Genomic DNA, 20,366 nt, shown 5'->3' with positions numbered 1-20,366 from the left:
CAGCCATAAAAAGAAACAAAATTTAATTATTTGTGGTGAGGTGGATGGACTCAGAGACTGTCATACAGAGTGAAGTAATTCAGAAAGAGAAAAACAAATACTGTATGCTAACACATATATATGCAATCAAAAAAAATGTTTCTGAAGAGCCTAGGGGCAGGACAGGAATAAAGATGCAGACATGGAGAATGGACTCGAGGACACAGGGAGTGGGAAGGGTAAGCTGGGATGAATTGAGAGAGTGGCATGGACATGTATACATTACCAAATATAAAATGGATAGCTAGTGGGAAGCCACTGCCTAGCACAGGGAGATCAGCTTGGTGCTTTGTGACCACCTAGATGGGTGCGGTAGGGAAGGTGGGAAGGAGATGCAAGAGGGAGGAAATATGGGGATATATGTATGTTTATAGCTGATTCACTTTGTTATAAAGCAGAAACTAAGACACTATTGTAAGGCAATTATACTCCAATAAAGATGTTTAAAAAAAGAAAGGAAAAATGAATCCATCTGCCAGTGCAGGGGACACAAGTTCAAGCCCTGGACCAGGAAGGTCCCACATGCCGTGGAGCAACTAATCCCGTGTGCCACAACTACTGAGCCCATGTGCCTAGAGTCCATGCTCTCCAAAATGAGAAGCCACCGTAATGAGAAGCCCATGCACCCGAACAAAGAAAAGCCCCATCTCCCCACAACTAGTGAAAGCCTGTGCAACAACAAAGACCGAACCCAACCAAAGTGAAATAAATATATAAATAAAATTAAGAAAAAAAAGAAAAACCTAGATTGTATTTCGCATGTGGATGAATACACTTTCTTTCCCCTAAATTTCAAATTTTTACCCAAAAACAATTTTCTGCTCAAATTTAATTTATTTAAGCAATGAGATGGACCACTTTACTCCTATAACATTCAGATTGAGTTTTATGGTTACTGCACTCAGATATTTTACTGACTTTATATTTCACTTCTATGCAGGTAAATCCATTTTATATTTAGATAGAAAATAAAATCACAAATCCCTGCTCAGTATGGACAACTGCTTCTGAAGATTACATTTTATAGATACTGTACACTTTTTCACCAATATGCTAAATTGGTGATAACTATCAACTGAGTGTAATTTCACATATCCTTGCAGACAGCCACATTTGAAGAGGGAAGGGAAGTTTAGTTATAACGTGATGAGAAAACCTTCAGGGAAGAAAATTATTTTTAAAATAATGCAAGTGGAAGGCAAACATCTTAGAAGTAAGCATTAAAATGCTGTATTGTTTTAAATAATGTGATTTTATGTTAGATTTTCTTTTTATAAATAAAACAGATGTGTGACTCTAAAGGGGTAGCCCAAGGAACTGGAGTAATGGAGCAGTTCTGTATCTGTCTTGGTAGCGATTTGAATAGATATAATAAAATTTCATAGAATTTTATGGAACTATACCCTAAAAATATTGCATGTAAAAAAAGGTGAAATTTGAATATGATCTGTGGTTTATAGCATTGTATCAATGTCAGTTTCCTGATTTGATCATTGTGCCATTGTTATGTAGAATATTTTCATTGGGGCAAGGTGAGGGATGGGCCCACAGGGAATCTTTGTATTATTTTTGCAACTTTTATGTGAGTCTAAGGTTATTTCAATAAACAAAGATAAATGATGTGGTCCTTCCTTGGGAAATGAGAAAAGAAGAAAGAAAAGTGACTTTATAAAAAGAAGGCAACAATGAATAATATTGTCATAAATAATAAAATTTCCAGAATCCAAAATAATCCTACTAAGATTGTTAGCAAATATAGCTCATGACATAGGAAGCTGCTCTGGTGGTGTCTGACATTGCCTTAGAGCCTCTTACCTGTTTTTACTGTTTGCCAGCCCAGGGAGAAGGGGCTGCGAGCCTGCAAGTTGTATGAGGAGATTGGGCTGTGGTTGTCAGTAGCTGGACTCCAGGAAAGTGTGGCTGTGCTCTCAGTGATTTCCTCAACGATCACTATCCCTGGTGGGCCTGGGGGACCTATAAGCAAAAGGGAATGGATAAAGTTAAGGTCAAGCCATGAGAAATTGTATTTCCAGTAAGGACCCAACAAAACTAGTAAGTATCTTAATGAAATACATATTTAGTAATGAACGTTGACAGTAAAAAGTAAATGAGATGCATGTTGGTTTCCATGATTTCTGGGGATAATTTAATTATAGTTTAGATTTTTTTTTTCCTAATACTTTGTGCTTGGAGGCAGTTAGCATTGCATTTTATAGAAGAGGAAAATATAATTAAAAACAAATACAAGGATTTGAATGTCAGGAGCAACTATGACTCTTGAAATCAATCACAGCTTACAGAAGCAACAACAGAGTGATAGGCAATGCTATCAGGAACAGAAACAATCCCATCATTACCACAAACCTACAGGTGTATGGCCCTAATTTTCATGTTCACGAAGAGTACAGTGTGCAAATAGTGTGATGTACCTATCAAGTACCTTAAATTCAAACAGGGAGTGCTTCCCTGGTGGTGCCGTGGTTGAGAATCTGCCTGCCAATGCAAGGGACATGGTTTCGAGCCCTGGTCTGGGAAGATCCCACATGCTGCGGAGCAACTAGGCCCGTGAGCCACAACTACTGAGACTGTGCGTCTGGAGCTTGTGCTCCGCAGCAAGAGAGGCCGCGACAGTGAGAGACCCGCGTACTGTGATGAAGAGTGGCCCCCGCTCGCCGCAACTAGAGAAAGCCCACGCACAGAAACGAAGACCCAACATAGCCAAAACAAAAAAATTCAAACAGGGAACAATGAAAGGCTCTGAAATAATGAGATTTCAGACCAAGAAAGAGTATATACTAGAAGTGAGACATGGAAAAATGATTAGATGATGATAATGATGATGACTTTGGTGAGGGTGAGAAGATGATGAATTAGAGAAGATTATTGCCCTTTTTGATCATAAAAAGTTGGTATAGAATAGTGATTATCAAGTGATGTGCACGTAGACTCCAGCTTCAAAAAACAACCAAGATCTGATATGAGGAGAAATATACCTCTGTATTACTACTTCTAAAACAGGGATTTCTAATAACATTCAAAAATATGTAGAGTGTTGATATTTTAGTGGCTAAGAACAATGCCAGTTTCCTTATTAACATTTTTGTATTCCCAAATATGGACAATGCAAGCTGCAAGAATGCTTTTATTTTCAATGAAAAATATAATCCATCTTTAAATATTTTATTTTCCAAATTAGTCCTTATGTAGCAAGTTGCTCTCTGGATTTGGGGATTATGAAGTCTGAGCAGTAAGGGCTGACCTAGACTGTAAGGAGCTAAGAAATGGTGGAATGCTAAAGAGATGGAGACAGTAAAGACCTCTGAGTACAAAATAAGGAAGGGACGATGAGATGGACAAAGTGTTTTTTGAACATCACCAAGTGAATGACATTTTTAGGAAATGAGAAATGAGTGTTTTATCAAGAGTAAGAAGAACCAGCAGTGGCTAGCAGAGACTCAAGACTTAGAAGACAAGGACTATTCCATCAGAAAGGTGACAAAAGACTGGGATTGTGAGCAAATGTGTAGAGGATAACCATGAGCAGTGGCATACCTTTTTCCTCTGAGAGCAATTAAGGAAGAAACAATGAATAGAGAGATAATGCTTTTGAAATGTTAAGAAGGGAAGCTGGGAGAGCTCATTTGGGAAGGTTCTCCTTTTTTCACTAAAGAAGGAAAAATTATCCACAGAAAGTGAAGGTTGTTGGGTGAGAATGGGATTGGGAGCTAGAGGAGAATGGAAAATGTCTGAATAAGCCCATGATAAAAGAGGAAAGACATGAAGAAGAGGGAAATATAAGTATTTTGGAATAGTCCTGGAGTTCAAGTTTGGTTCAATAACATAATTTTGAAGTGGAACTGACCAAGTCAACAAATAGGTTAGAAAGCCAGGACCAGGGCCAGAAAAAGTGGTTAATTGGGTCAATTTAGATTTAGTTTACAAATTTGATATGACATCATCAAAGTTGCCAATGGTATAAATGACCATAGTCTCAAGGAGGACTAGAGAGTCAAGTGAAGCCAGAATGGTGTTGGCAGACTAGAATAAAAGAGCAGAGTCCAGGAAACCAGGTTTTTATGAGGGGAAGATGTAAGAATAAGAAATTGTGAGAGGAAGATAGTAGGATTTGTGATTTAAGTGTAGGGAACTTTTGATGAGAATTTGTGTTTATCTGGAATGAAGTGGGAAATATAATTATTAGGTCAAGGACTTATGGAAGAATATGTTTGATGTGTCACCAATATAAATTAAAGTTCAGAGTATTAAAATGGTAGTTAAGAAGGAGGTGTGGAAGATAAATGAGATCCAGGTACTGAAGATGTCTAACAAGTTGTTAGACTGCAGTGACATGGATATGGAGGAGTGAGTCTAACGATAATAAAGATAAGAATATTAACTGTAATAATAATACCAATAGCTACCATATCCTCACTGTACTGTATTAAGTCATTAAGTATTTTGCAAACATTAACTTGTTCACCTATTTCTATGTCTCTGTGAGGTGGGCATTATAATCCCTATTTCATAGAGGACATAAGGGAATCTCAAAGAGCTAGTTTGGTCGATTAATAATAAATAAGTTACATAGTCAATAACCTTACTATACGTTAGGTGTTACACTAGGCAGTAGGTATCAGAGAATCCCTTCTAGTGAGGAGAAATTATTCACCCAAGTAGCTCTGCTAGTGAATGGCACAGCAGAGATCTGAATTCAGATCTGATTGTAAAGCCTGATTTGTTCAAGAAAGCAAGGATTACAGAGATCCTTCTTCCTTTTCCTGTTAATTATGGAGTACTTTCAGTTGAAGGAATGAAAGAAAGAGAAAAAGTGTGTGTTGGGGAATGACACATTTAAATTATGTAGTAGAGATAAACATAACATTGAAGAAACTGTTTAGGACTTTGTGGCAGTCTGTGTATGAGATAGCCACCAACACTGTCTTTCCTCCTTGTACGTGCAGGTCATTCCCTTTTTGAAAGGTGAATCCTATTCTTTCAATCCCGTTGAATTTGGGTTGGCCTGTGACTACAGGCATACTTCAGTGATACTGTGGATTTTTTTCTAGATGACCATAATAAAGCTAATATTGCAATAAAGCAAGTCACACAATTTTTTTTTGATTTCTAAGTGCATATAAAATTATGTTTACATCATACTATAGTCTATCAAGTGTGCAATAACATTATTTCTATAAAAGCAATGTACATACCTTAATTAAAAATACTTTATTGCTAAAAACTGCTAACCATTATTTGAGCCTTCAGTAGGTCATAATCTTTTAGCTGGTGGAGGGTCTTGTCTCAAAATTGACAGCTGCTGACTGATTGAGGTGGTGGTTGCTGAAGGGTGGGGTGGCTGTGGCAGTTTCTTAAATTAAGTCAACAATGAAGTTTGCCACATAGATTGACTGTTCCTTTCATGAATGAGTTCTCTGTAACATACTATGATGCTAGATAACATTTTACCCAAAGTAGAATTTCTTTCAAAATTGGAGTCAGTCCTCCCAAACAATTTTCATAATTGTTTCAACAATTTTCATAGCACCTTTGCCAAGGTAGTTTCCATCCCAAGAAACCATTTTCTTAACACATCTGTAAGAAGTAACTCTTCATTTGTTAAAGTTGTATCATGAGAATGCAGGAATTCAGTCACAGCTACAACCTACACTTCAAACTTTAGTACTCTTGCTATTTCCACTACATCTTCCTCTACTGAAGTCTTGAATCCCTCAGTCATCCATAAAAGTTGGAATCACCTCCTTCCGAATTCCTGCTAATGTTGATATTTTGACTTCTTCCCATGAATCACAAATGTGCATAATGGAATTATGATGGTGAATCCTTTCCTGAAGGTTTTCAGTTTATTTTACTCAGATCCATCAGAGGAATCACTGTCTATGGCAGTTGTAGCCTTATGAAATGTATTTCTGAAATAAAAAGACTTGAAAGTCAAAATTACTCCTTGATCTATGGGCTGCAGAATGGATATTGTGTTAGCAGGTATGAAAACAACATAAATCTTGTTGTACATCTCCATCAGAGCTCTTGGGTCACCAGGTGCATTATCATTGAACTGTAATATTTCGAAAGAAATCTTTTTTCTCTGAGCAGTAAGTCTCAACAGTGGGCTTCAAATATTGAGTAAACCATGTTGTAAACAGATATACTGTCACCCATGCTTTGTTGTTCCACTTATAGAGCACAGGCAGAGTATATTTAGGCCCTAGGATTTTCAGAACGGTAAATGAGCATTGGTTTCAACTGAGAGTCACCAGCTGCATTAGCCCCTAACAAGAGAGTCAACCTGCCTGTTGAAGCTTTGAAGTCATGCATTGACATCTCCTCTCTAGCTGTGAAAGTCCTAGATGGCATCTTCTTCCAATAGAAGGATGTTTCATGTACATTGAAAATAAGTTATCCAGTGGAGCCACTTTTATTAATTATCCTAGCTAGATCTTCTGGATAACTGGCTGCAGCTTCTACATCAGCACTTGCTGCTTCACCTTGTACTTTTATGTTATGGAGATGGTTTCTTTCCTTAAACCTCAGGAACCAACCTCTGCTACTTTCAAACTTTTCTTTTGCAGCTCTCTCACCTCAGTCTTCATAAAATTGAAGAGAGTTAGGGCTTTGCTCTGGATTAGGCATTGGCTTAAGAGAATGTTGTGGCTGGTTTGATCTTCTGTTCAGAACTAAAACTTTCTTCATATCAGCAATAAGCCTCTTTTGCTTTCTTATCATCTGTGTATTCACTGGAGTAGCACTTTTAATTTCCTTCAAAAACTTTCCTTTGCATTCAAGAGACATAGATTTCAGCTAATCTCAACTTTAGACATGCTTTCCTCTCTAAGCTTAATCATTTCTAGCTTTTGATTTAAAGTGAGAGACCTGAGACACTTTCTTTAACTTGAACACTTAGAGGCCATTGTAGTGTTATTAACTAGTCCAATATCAATATTGTTGTGTCTCAGGGAATAGGAAGGCCCAAGGAGAGGGAGAGATACAGGGGGACAGATGGTCAGCGGAGTGATAAGAACACATACAACATTTATCAGTTAAATTTGCTTTCTTATATGGGTGTAGTTCATGGTGCCCCCAAACAATTGCAATTGTAGTATCAAATATCACTGATTGCAGAGTACCATAACAAATACAACAATAATAAAAAAGTTTTAAACATTGCAAAAATTACCAAAATGTGACACAGAGACACAAAATGAGAAAATGCTTTTGGAAAAATTGTGCTGATAGACTTCTTTGATGCAGGGTTGCCACAAATCTTCAATTTATAAAAAATGCAATATCTGCAAAGTGCAATAAAGTACAATAAAATGAAGTATGCCTATATTTGACCCAGATGACAATGGTAGAAGTGACACAGCATAACTTTTGAGGAGAAATCATAAGAAGTTTTGCAGCTTCATCCCATGTCTCCTGGAATGCTTATGGGAAAATCCAGCTGCCTAGTTAGAAGTCCTATTAAACTGAGCTACCATTCTGTCAGGAAGTCCAAGCTAGCCATTTGGAGAATCCCATGGAGAGAGGGATATCCAACTTGCCCTCAGCTATTCCAGTCATCTCAGCCCAGGCACCAGACATGTGAAGAAGCCTTCAAGTGATTCCAGCTTCAATCACCTTTAGACACATGTGCATGAGAAATCCCTGCTAAGAACGTAGCTATGCCTGTCAGCTGACAAAACCGTGAGAGCAAATAATGTATGCATATTTTAAGCCACAAATTTTGGGGAAACAATGGATAATTGGAACAGACTTCAAAATAGTCTGATTTGAGAGTTTGTTCATAGGTAGGGAATTTGTCAGGAGAATCTTTAACATGCTTTGAAAAAAGACTTGAAATTTAGCTATTGCATTCAAATAGGAATAACTACCAACATAATTCATTTATTAAGTTCTTCCATATTGTTCCATTTCACCCATTCTATTCATTTATGTCTTCAGAAAGAATTAACGATCACCTACATGTGAGGCATGATAGGAGATATTGTGGAAAGTAACTATTAGTTAACTTAAATAAAATAATTTGCCTTTCTGAGTATTAAATCTCTACTAAAATATTTAAATTATTTCTCTTAAAAAACATATATTTCTTTTAATAATAGGCAATAATTACTCTAAATACTTTTAAAAACTTCAGCTGGAACAAAAAATGGAACTTACAACATAATTAATAAATCCCCAAGTATTTTTCTTTATATTTGGCTATTTTCCCAAATATAGTCCTTAGCAAAATAATCAGTGACAGTGAACAAGATTTATGTACCCAGGATGCTGATTGTGGCTGTGCAATTATGTATAATTACAAGCCACTGTAAATAATTAATTGTCCAATAATCATGTAATGTTTAAATCATAAAACCTTAAAATAAAATAGTAGGCAGCCATTAAACTGCCTAATATTTAGGACACTTTAATGATATGGGAAATGTTCACAAAAAAAAACAGAATGCAAAATTATATGTTAATATAAATGTATAAATAGTAATTTGCCTAATGTGTATAGGAAAAGACTGGAAAGAAATGCATTAAAGTGTACATGGTGGTTATTGCTTGGAGCTGAAGCTATAATGATTTAAATTTTATTCTTTATACTTGTTTGGATTTTCCAATTCTGTACAATAAGTATGTATTACTTCTAAAATTATTTTAAAAGTCATTATTTTAAACAGTGCTTCCATATTGTGATATGTATGTACTATTCTAAGTAAATTCTATTTAACTAAGCATTTGCTTATTCCTAGTATGTGTGTGGAAAGCACTGTGCTGAGTGGTGGGAAAAAGGTGGGGGAAATGGTTTATAGGAGGATAAAATAGGGTTCCAACCCCAGGTGTGTTTAAAATCCAGGGCAGAGAGAGATCTTTTACAAAAAACTAATGCCAGGCAATAATAACGTTGCACATTAGTACATATGACATCTCATTATAGCACTTGTTACATTGGCTATAATTATTTTTATGTAAGTTCCATCTGTCTGAATATTCAGCATGGTAATTGGTATATATTAGTCCCTCAGTAAATATCTGTAGAAGAAGAGATGAAAGGGAGAAGGGAGAAGAAGGAAGAAGAGATTTGGAAAGACGAAAGGAGATTTGTTTTGAATTTGAAATGCTGTGTAAAAACTAACAAGTTTTAAAATAAAGTAATTATCATGTAAGACAAAGATCCAATATGACAGCCTCTTTTTTTGTTAAATCAAAATATTTGAGTTAACAGTTTTTTTGTTTTGTTTTGTTTTGTTTTTCAGTTAAGAGTAGAGTAGGTTGGTAATAAAAATGAAAGACTAGGTCCACGAACGAAGAAAACATTTTCATATGATTTAATACTAAGGCTCATCATTATTAGAAACTTAGAGTATTAAGGTCTATGGGCAGACAACTTTTTTACATCTTTGTAAATCTGAAAGATTGTTATGAATACAGTATTATAAAAATATTCTAAAAATTAGTGATGAACCAAGATGGCGGAGTAGAGGGATGTGCTCTCACCCCCTCTCGTGAGAACACCAGAATCACAGCTAACTACTGGACAATCATCGACAGGAAGACACTGGAACTCACCAAAAATGACACCCCACATCCAAAGACAAAGGAGAAGACACAATGAGACGGTCGGAGGGGTGCAATCACGGTAAAACCAAATCCCATAACTGGTGGGTGGGTGACTCACAGACTGGTGAACACATACCACAGAAGTCCACCCACTGGAGTGAAGGTTCTGAGCCCCACAACAGGCTTCCCAACCTGGGGGTCTGGCAATGGGAAGAGGAATTCCTAGAGAATCAGACTTTGAAGCCTAGTGGGAAGTGATTGCAGGACTTTGACAGGACTGGGGGAAACAGAGACTCCACTTTTGGAGGGCACACACAAAGTAGTGTGTGCATCAGGACCAGGGGAAGGAGCAGTGACCCCAGGGGACACTGAACCAGACCTACCTGCTAATGTTGGAGGGTCTCTTGCAGAGGCGGGGGGTGGCTTGGTTTCACCGTGGGGAAAAGGACACTGGCAGCAGAAGTTCTGGGAAGTACTCTGTGGTGTGAGCCCTCCCAGAGTCTCTCATTAGCCCCACCAAAGAGCCCAGGTAGGCTCCAGTGTTGGGTTGCATCAGGCAAAACAACCAACAGGGAGGGAACCAAGCCTCACATATCAACAGTCAAGTGGATTAGAGTTTTACTGAGCTCTGCCCATGAGAGCAACAGTCAGCTGTACCCACCACCAGTCCCTCCCATCAAGCCTCTTAGATAGCCTCATCCACCAGAGGGCCAAAAGCAGAAGCAAGAAGAACTACAATCCTGCCGCCTATGGAACAAAAACCACATTCACAGAAAGATAGACAAGATGAAAAGGCAGAGGGCTATATACCAGATGAAGGAACAAGATAAAACCCCAGAAAAACAACTAAATGAAGTGGAGATAGGCAACCTTCCAGAAAAATAATTCAGAATAATGACAGTGAAGATGATCCAGGATCTCGGAAAAAGAATGGAGGCAAAGATTGAGAAGATGCAAGAAATGTTTAAAAAAGGCCTAGAAGAATTAAAGAACAAACAAACAGAGATGAACAATACAATAACTGAAATGAAAACTACACTAGAAGGAATAAATAGCACAATAACTGAGGCAGAAGAATGGATAAATGACCTGGAACACAGAATGGTGGAATTCACAGCTGTCGAACAGAATAAAGAAAAAAGAATGAAAAGAAATGAAGACAGCCTAAGGGACCTCTGGGGCAATATTAAACACAACAACATTCACATTATAGGGGTCCCAGAAGGAGAAGACAGAGTGGAAGAACCAGAGAAAATATTTGAAGAGATTATAGTTGAAAACTTCCCTAACATGGGAAAGGAAATAGGCACCCAAGTCCAGGAAGCACAGCGAGTCTCATACAGGATAAACCCAAGGAAAAACATGCCGAGACAGAGAGTAAACAAATTGGCAAAAATTAAAGACAAAGAAAAATTATTGAAAACAGCAAGGGAAAAATGACAAATAACATACAAGGGAACTCCCATAAGGTTAACAGCTGATTTCTCAGCAGAGACTCTACAAGCCAGAAGGGAGGGGCATGATATACTTAAAGTGATGAAAGAGAAGAACCTACAGCCAAGATTACTCTACGTGGCAAGGATCTCATTCAGATTCGAGGGAGAAATCAAAAGCTTTACAGACAAGCAAAAGCTAAAAGAATTGAGCACCACCAAACCAGCTCTAAAATAAATGCTAAAGGAACTTCTCTAAGTGGGAAACATAAGAAAGAAAAAGACCTACAAAAACAAACCCAAAACAATTAAGAAAATGGTCATAGGAACATACATATCTATAACTACCTTAAACATCAATGGATTAAATGCTCCAACAAAAAAAACACAGGCTTGCTGAATGGATACAAAAACAAGACCCATATATATGCTGTCTACAATAGACCCACTTCAGACCTAGGGACACATACAGACTGAAAGTTAGGGGATGGAAAAAGATATTCCATGCAAATGGAAATCAAAAAAAACCTGGAGTAGCTATACTCATATCAGATAAAATAGACTTTAAAATAAAGAATGTTACACGACACAAGGAAGGACACTACATAATGATCAAGTGATCAATCCAAGAAGAAGATATAACAATTATAAATATATATGCACCCAAGATAGGAGCACCTCAATACATAAGGCAACTGCTAACAGCTCTAAAAGAGGAAATGGACAGTAACACAATAATAGTGGGGGACTTTAACACCTCACTTACACCAATGGACACATCATCCAAAATGAAAATAAATAAGGAAACACAAGCTTTAAATGACACCACAGACCAGGTAGATTTAACTGATATTTCTAGGACATTCCATCCAAAAACAGCAGATTACACTTTCTTCTCAAGTGTGCAAGGAACATTCTCCAGGATAGATCATATCTTGGGTCACAAATCAAGCCTCAGTAAACATAAGAAAATTGAAATCATATCAAGCATCTTTTCTGACCACAACGCTATGAGATTAGAAATGAATTACAGGGAAAAAAATGTAAAAAACAAAAACACATGGAGGCTAAACAATACATTACAAAAAAACCAAGAGATCACTCAAGAAATCAAAGAAGAAATTAAAAAAAATACCTAGAGACAAATGACAATGAAAACATGACAATCCAAAACATATGGGATACAGCAAAAGCAGTGCTAAGAGGGAAGTTTATAGCTATACAAGCTTACCTCAAGAAGCAAGAAAAATCTCAAGTAAACAACCTAACCTTACACCTAAAGGAAATAGAGAAAGAAGAACAAACAAACCCAAAATTTAGCAGAAGGAAAGGAATCATAAAGATCAGAGCAGAAATAAATGAAATAGAAACAAAGGAAACAATAGCAAAGATCAATAAACTAAAAGCTGGTTCTTTGAGAAGATAAACAAAATTGATAAATCTAGCCAGACTCAGAAGAAAAAGAGGGAGAGGACTCAAATCAATAAAATTAGAAATGAAAAAGGATAAATTACAACAGACACCTCAGAAATACAAAGCATCCTAAGAGACTACTACAAGCAAGTCTATGCCAATAAAATGGACAAACTGGAAGAAATGGACACATTCTTAGAAAGGTATAACCTTCCAAGACTGAACCAGGAAGAAACAGAAAATATGAACAGACCAATCACATGTAATGAAATTGAAACTGTGATTAAAAATCTTCCAACAAACGACAGTCCAGGACCAGATGACTTCACAGGTGAATTTTATCAAACATTTAGAGAAGAGATAACACCTATCCTTCTCAAAGCCTTCCCAAAAATTTCAGAGGAAGGAACACTCCCAAACTCATTCTATGAGGCCACCATCACACTGATAAAAAAAAAACAGACAAAGATACTACAAAAAAAGAAAATTACAGACCAATATCACTGATGAATATAGATGTAAAAATCCTCAACAAAATACTAGCAAACAGAACCCAACAACACATCAAAAGGATCATACACCACGATCAAGTGGGATTTAACCCAGCGATGCAAGGATTCTTCAATATATGCAAATCAATCAATGAGATACACCATATTAACAAATTGAAGGAGAAAAACCATATGATCATCTCAATAGATGCAGAAAAAGCTTTTGACAAAATTCAACACCGATTTATGATAAAAACTCTCCAGAAAGTAGGCATAGAGGGAACATACCTCAATATAATAAAGGCCATATATGACAAACCCACAGCAAACATCATTCTCAATGGTGAAAAACTGAAAGCATTTCCTCTAAGATCAGGAATGAGGCAAGGATGTCCACTCTCACCACTGTTATTCAACATAGTTTTGGAAGTCCTAGTCCCGGCAATCAGAGAAGAAAAAGAAATAAAATGAGTACAAATTGGAAAAGAAGAAGTAAAACTGTCACTGTTTGCAGATGACATGATACTATACATAGAGAATCCTAAAATTGTCACCAGAAAACTACTAGAGCCAATCAATGAATTTGGTAAAGTTGCAGGATACAGAATTAATGCACAGAAATCTCTTGCATTCCTATACGAATTACTATACGAATCCTATATGAAAAATCTGAAAGAGAATTATGGAAACACTCCCATTTACCATTGCAACAAAAAGAATAAAATACCTAGGAATAAACCTACCTAGGGAGACAAAAATTAGACCATTTAGAAAAATGGACACATTTTATGTTTATTTCTTCATGGTAAGGACTCTGAGCAAATGATAAAGCACAAAGGCCCTTGGCAGAAGCCATGTTCTCATGAATTCAATCTGTCTCAATCAAGGGCCCCCCAGGATTGCTGTTAGATTGCTATCAGATCAACTCACTCTGCTGACCTAATGTTCAGTTAGAAATTTGTCTTCTCTTGAGAAGCCATTGACTTTTATAGTTGAAAAACAAATAAACTATATATCTCTTTGTAACACTTAATGTTGTTATCTTTATCCTGGTGACATGAAACAAGGACTTAAAGACTTCATGTAATAGTTAAACAAGTTACAGAGTCTTGGAATATTTAAATTAACCAGAGCCATCTAGTTAAACCCTATTATTTTTCAGATGAGGAAGAAGAGAGGGAAACTCCTCCTCAGAAAAACGAGATCAAAAGGGTCCTTATCCTTTAGAAGGAAAATGAGTGGAAGCAGGTGTTGGCTTTAGTCTGGACAGCCAGTGGAGGGGTGTTTCCTGTTTAAAGCAAATTATGACAAATTAATGTTAACAAACAGGAAACTGCATACTGACCTCCTGTGAAATTATTGTTCGTTCTCCTTTTAGACATCAATTGGTGGTGCTGGACATTAGAAATTTGTGGTGTGACTGTCCAATCCTTTTTGAGGGATAATTATTTAAAACATCTTCTTAATGCTAAGAATGACTCCCTGTGGCAAGCAACTTCTTTTTCTCACCTAGCATCACATTCCCTGTCTGATTCTGACACCTGCTTATTCAACAAATATTTCTACTGGTACATGTTATTTTTTAAACAAATTTATTTTGTAAAAATAAATCTACTCAGTTTTTATTTTCATTTTTATTTGATTTGGGGGACTTTCTATGTTTCTTATATAGAAGTTTTAAGTGAAAAATTAAACTTGTTGGGATTCAAAACGTTACAAATTCTGTGCTTTAAATTGATTAAGCTAAAATGAAAAATTCAACACCAAATATGCCATGGTATCTTAAATTGATTCTGTCTTTAAGCCCATAAATATTGCTTGGGGACAGACACTTCTTACTTCTAGACACATGTAGGTATATGGGTCAGAAGAAAGGAAAGCAATCACAGAAGTAAAGTCATGAACATGCCCTTCTAATACTAAGGGAAGAGATTTAGCTACTGTCTGAAAGATTATATTAATGCAGAAAAATAAACTCGATAACTCAGACCATGAAGAGTATTTTTTAAAATTAATTAATTAATTAATTTTTATTTTTGGCTATGTTGGGTCTTTGTTTCTGTGTGAGGGCTTTCTCTATTTGCGGCGAGCGGGGGTCACTCTTCATCACAGTACGCGGGCCTCTCACTATCGAGGCCTCTCTTGCTGCGGAGCACAGGCTCCAGACGCGCAGGCTCAGTAGTTGTGGCTCACGGGGCTAGTTGCTCCGCGGCATGTGGGATCTTCCCAGACCAGGGCTCGAACCCGTGTCCCTTGCATTGGCAGGCAGATTCTCAACCACTGTGCCACCAGGGAAGCCCTGAAGAGTATTTTTTTATGATGTATAGTTTAAATACATGCAATGAACTATCCAGTACAAAGGACCATTTTGTGTAGATCAAGTTTAAAAGGCCATATATAAATAACAAAAAAAACTTTCATTAGAAAGTAATAGTCAACAACGTGAGTAGATTTCCTGTATCACATTACATATTAATACCTAGTAGTAACTGGTTGTTGAGGTTTTCATCTTTACAATAGAATTATGAAGACTTATGATATGCCCTTATTTAAGATGTTATTGATAGCATATTTATTTTTACACAAGAAAATGTCTCCTGGCATACTTTGACATATTGTAAAGTTCAACTTCACATAGCATTGCATCTTTCTTTGCCTTTTCCTCAGATACTTCCTTACAATCATTATGTTCCTAATGAAGTTGAGAGGGTGTTCATAAATTTCTTTACTTTTTACATACTTAATTTATGTGACCCTTTCATACTGTTCTTGATCCCATGAGAATATATTTTTTTAAAACCAGGGGTAGTTAAGGATGGAAATGAGAGCTAAACAGTTCTAATTATTTTTTTCAAAAGCAATTTTGTTTCTAATTAATTTGGTAAAGTTCACCATTTATTATATCTATCCATGTATCATTATTATCATCATTATATATATTATTATTATTTTATATCTACCTATCATTTCCATTATATTTATTATTGTTATTTTGTATCTGTCTATCTATCTATTTATCTGTCTATAATCATTATCATCATCATCATCATTATCTATGTAACCTGGTCCCTCAGCATGAAATTCTTGTCTCTCCTTACTTTGCCTATTTAACACCTGTTTAGGCTTCAAATTTCAAATCTCTGCTCAAGTATCACTGCTTTGAAGGAAACTTCTCTTGCTGCCCTGTCTAGGTAAAATCACAAGATTATATACATTCATATAGTATCATGCACCTCTCAATCATAGTTGAAATCTATGAAGGCTTCTACTTATTTGTGTGAATCTCCTATTAAGGGTAGATTTCCTATCTGAATTTTAGGTACAGGAGGGTTGAAGTTGTGCTTGTAATTGTATTCCCACTTCCTAGTACAGTTCTTAGCATCTAGTGTGTTATCACTATAGATTTGTAATAAATGAATGAATGAATAATTTTTATTAACCTAATAGGCTAGCATAGCTGTTGGGTTACCTTTTTACACATCTTTCCTTTTGACCCAATAAAATATGAAAAAAAGTAATATATCTTTACAAAATCATTTATTTTGAAAAAAATACTCTTAATATATATATTAAAAATAGATTCTAATTATGCTATGTTCTCATCTTTGGTAAACTCTCTTAATTAGATACCCATCAGATCATGGTGTTTCTAATCAACAGCAACAACAAACAAGCTATTAGTATCTTTCAAACTTTGATGAGCAACAAAATCTCTGGCATGTTTGTAAAAAATTATCTAGATTCCTGAGCTGTACTCAATAGCTACTGAATTTCAATTTCTGTGACTAGAGCTTCAGCATTGTATTTCGTACAGGTTGTCTAGAAATTTTTGTGCACCCTATATTTTAAGAAAAACTGATCTAAAGAAAAGAGATTTTGATAAAGAGTCATAGGAATATTATTCCAGTTCTGACTCTTTTATGTAAGAGCTTTATTCAAGTTTCTGAACCTCTTTAATTCTCAGTTTCCTTACATTTTATAAAGGGGATGATAATATCAATCTTATGTCATTATTGTGAGGGCTGTGTAGGGTAATGTATGTAACAGTACTTTGTAAATAGCTATACTAGCATTGGTTAGGCCTTTAACTAACTCAAGAACTTTGAAAATGTCATATGATCTCACAATACTTCATTTTTTACCAATAAAAATGAGAACCTATATACCACATTGATTTATCAAAACAAATAAGGATAGATGTGAAAATGCTTTGGAAAAAAAAGTACTATTATTGGCGGATTCAATAAACAAATTCTATCTTCAGGGGAGTTTATAATGGAAAGAGGAAAAAGTGGTGCTGAAATGATAATGATTTAATGAGCACCTATCAGGTATAATGTAATGAACTAAATGTTATGTACTTTCTCTTTAATTTTTACAGAAAATCTCGTATTGACCCGTGAAGACTGAGTCTCAGAAAGTACGAGTGACTCACTCAAGACAACACAATATTCCAATACTGGACCTGGGATTCAGTTTTGATTCTTAATTGCATATATATCTGAGTTTTAACTCTGTGCTACTCATTAATATGCAACACTTCTTCACATAATTCAACATAGACAGAAAATGTAGATTTCAGAAGTTTAAGAATAATTTTTTTATTGATTAAAAATGGATTTAGAAATAGAAAATATATGATAGAGATGAAGTGAGCCTTGTGGTTGGCTCCCTAATATTCACTCCACCTGTCCCAATGTGGTATAGGGAATTAAACCCCCATTATATGCAGTAGCCCTGATTAGTCTATGCCCATCTTGGCAATCTCACCTGCCCCGCTAGTGACTGGTTCAGGAAGTTAGGTCTAAGCCAATCAGATCATGACAATCGTATTATGATAGGTACTGGTTCAGGAGTAAGCACATGGTCTAAATTGGCAAAGCCAGATGAAGGTATAGACATTTGTAGATACGCTAGTTTTTTCTCCTGTTGTATGTGAACATGAAAGAATTTAGGCCCTATTATTCTTGGCAGTCAGCCTATGATTACAATGAGCTTTAGAGTAAGGCCAGCACTGAAGATGACAGAATGGAGATGGAACCAACCTGTGTCCTTGAAAAAAACTTGAGACATTGGATCAACCAATGAAAAAAATCTGCTTTAGCTTCCTGTCAACATAACTAATAAATTTCTTATTGTTTAAGCCAATTTGAGTTAGGCTTTATATTACTTGCAACTGGAAGCATCCTAAGATACAAAGGATAACAGAAGTACCTTGATTTACAAAGATTAAAACTGGAATAAGTCATTATCTGTGCTAAGACTGGTTATATTAGCATAAATAATCTGAAAAGGGGATCTCCAACAATATCTAATTACTCCAGATAAATCTTTTGGAAATGAAAAATGACTAAAAGTCAATCAGGAAAACTGAAAGAACAGCCAGCCAACTAGCAACAAACAGCCAGAGAGGTAAACACAGAATACAATGAAATTACTAAAATGACTTAAAAATTTACCTATAGGATATATTAATCACTTTTGGATAGAGACTTGGAGCTTATTAAACATGTAGTATTATAACCAATGAATACCTATGACAATAAAGTTCAACAAAGTATTGAAAATTAAAGAAGGAATTTTAGAACAAGATTGAAAAATCCTATTTCACAAGCCCACAATTAAATAATCTGTGTCATTCTCATTACTACATTCATTAAAAAAAAAAAAAAAAAAAAAAAGGCCTGAAAGGGCTGGAGAAATTGCCATGTGAGGACAAAAAATGAAAAGCTAAACTTGACAGCTTTGACTGATGGAGGCTGACTAGATACCTTGACACATGGGAACTCATGCAGGCCTTGCCATTTTCCAGCCAGGTGAGTTAGAAATTCACTTTTGTATCTCTAGGACACAGAAAATTCTTTAGACAGTGATGCTGGAAGGATGGGTTTTGCAGTGAATATTCCAAGAAAACAGTTCCTCTGGGCTAGTACTTAAAGATAGAACAGGTGACTTTTTTCTTTTGGTGGCAAAAAGGGATAAATAAAAAAATAGGCCCAAAGACTGGAAAATTCAAGGCATTTCTGAAAAGCAGGAAGACAGATGGTTTAAGTTTGATCAGAGTAGCAGGATTTTATGTGGAGAAAAGGAGGTTGAGGGAAGACCTTGAACAGCAGGACAATGAGTTTGAGCATTTTTATGTAGATAGTGGAGGCCAGTAAATGCTTTAAAATGGGAGGTGGACTAACACATTAGATATTAAAAAGGAAGAGTCAAGAGTGGGAATGAAACATTATTCCAGAATTTCATGCTAAATAAATTGGAAGAATAATGGTACAATAAAGGCGAAATCTGGAGGAGGATCTCAAAAGTTTTCTTTTCAACTTAATGCAATAAATTTTAATTGAAATAATTATAATGATAACACTGAACTGCAGACACAGGAAGATGCTAGTTTGGAGCCTGAAGAGAGTTGAAAAGGCCAGTAATAGTCACTGGGAGCTATGTGATGGGGAATAAATAAGAGTTGAACAGCAACATTGCCGAAAAACATTGAGAGCTTATATGAAATGAAAAACATGATTTTATAGGGGTTGAGTCAACATTGTTCCATTAGATTCTTTATGCCCTACATTTGTTCATAACCAGAAAAAATGTGATCAAGTTTAAAAGCCGGCATGATAGGCATCAGGAAAGTCATGGATTTCAGGTAGGAATTGAATTAGGTAAAGCTGGTGACCTTACAAGTAAAGTGGAGTCCATCTGAAACTCAGAGGAAGGCAATGACACATAAGCCTTTTCTTTAATGCTCTCATTGAATTTCCTGTCCATTTACAGTTAAACCTCCCTTTATTGCACTTCACAGATACAGTTTTTTTATAAATTGAAGGTTCATGGCAATCCTGAATCTAACAAGTCTATCAGCACCATTTTTCCAACAGCATTTGCTCACTTCACGTTTCTGGGTCACATTTTGGTAGTTCTTGCACTATTTCAAACTTTTTCCCTATTATTATGTTTGTTATGGTGATCTATGATTTTTGATTTTGCTATTGCGACTCACTGAAGGTTCAGATGATGGTTAGCATTTTTTAGCAATAAAGTATTTTTTAATTAAGGTATGTACATTGTTTTTGAGGCTTAATACACACTTAAGAGACTACAATATGTTGTAAGCACAAATCTTTTTAAAATTAAAATGTACTTGATTTGCAATGTTAGTTAGTTTCAGGTATACAGCAAAGTAATTCAGTTATACATATATATATTCATTTTTAGATTCTTTTCCATTATAGGTTATTATAACATATTGAGTATAGTTCCCTATGCTATACAGTAGGTCCTTGTTGGTTATCTATTTTATATATAGTAGTGTGTATATTTTAATCTAAAACTCCAAATTTGTCCCTCCCCCCCCTTTCCCCTTTGATAACCATAAGTTTGTTTTCTATGTCTGTGAGTTTACCTCTGTTTTGTAAATAAA

The 20,366-nt window shown here is 35.8% G+C and overlaps 1 protein-coding gene across 3 annotated transcripts in view; it reads right to left on the bottom strand.

Moving 5' to 3' along the window:
• The window catches only part of CNTN5 (contactin 5), a gene marked incomplete at its 3' end in the record, with an annotated part of 796,845 nt that overhangs the window by 97,555 nt on the left and 678,924 nt on the right, over positions 1-20,366 (bottom strand). For all 3 annotated transcript variants that reach the window (XM_079928800.1, XM_079928801.1, XM_079928802.1), the window contains one exon: positions 1,855-2,013. In XM_079928800.1, the coding sequence (XP_079784926.1) occupies positions 1,855-2,013 (159 nt within the window). The remainder of the gene's footprint in view (positions 1-1,854; positions 2,014-20,366) is intronic.

Source organism: Stenella coeruleoalba (genome assembly GCF_951394435.1).
Source record: "Stenella coeruleoalba genome assembly, chromosome: 8".
Lineage (NCBI taxonomy): Eukaryota > Metazoa > Chordata > Mammalia > Artiodactyla > Delphinidae > Stenella > Stenella coeruleoalba.
The sequence above is the reverse complement of the archived record's forward strand: the minus strand, read 5'-3'. Positions and strand labels throughout refer to the sequence as shown.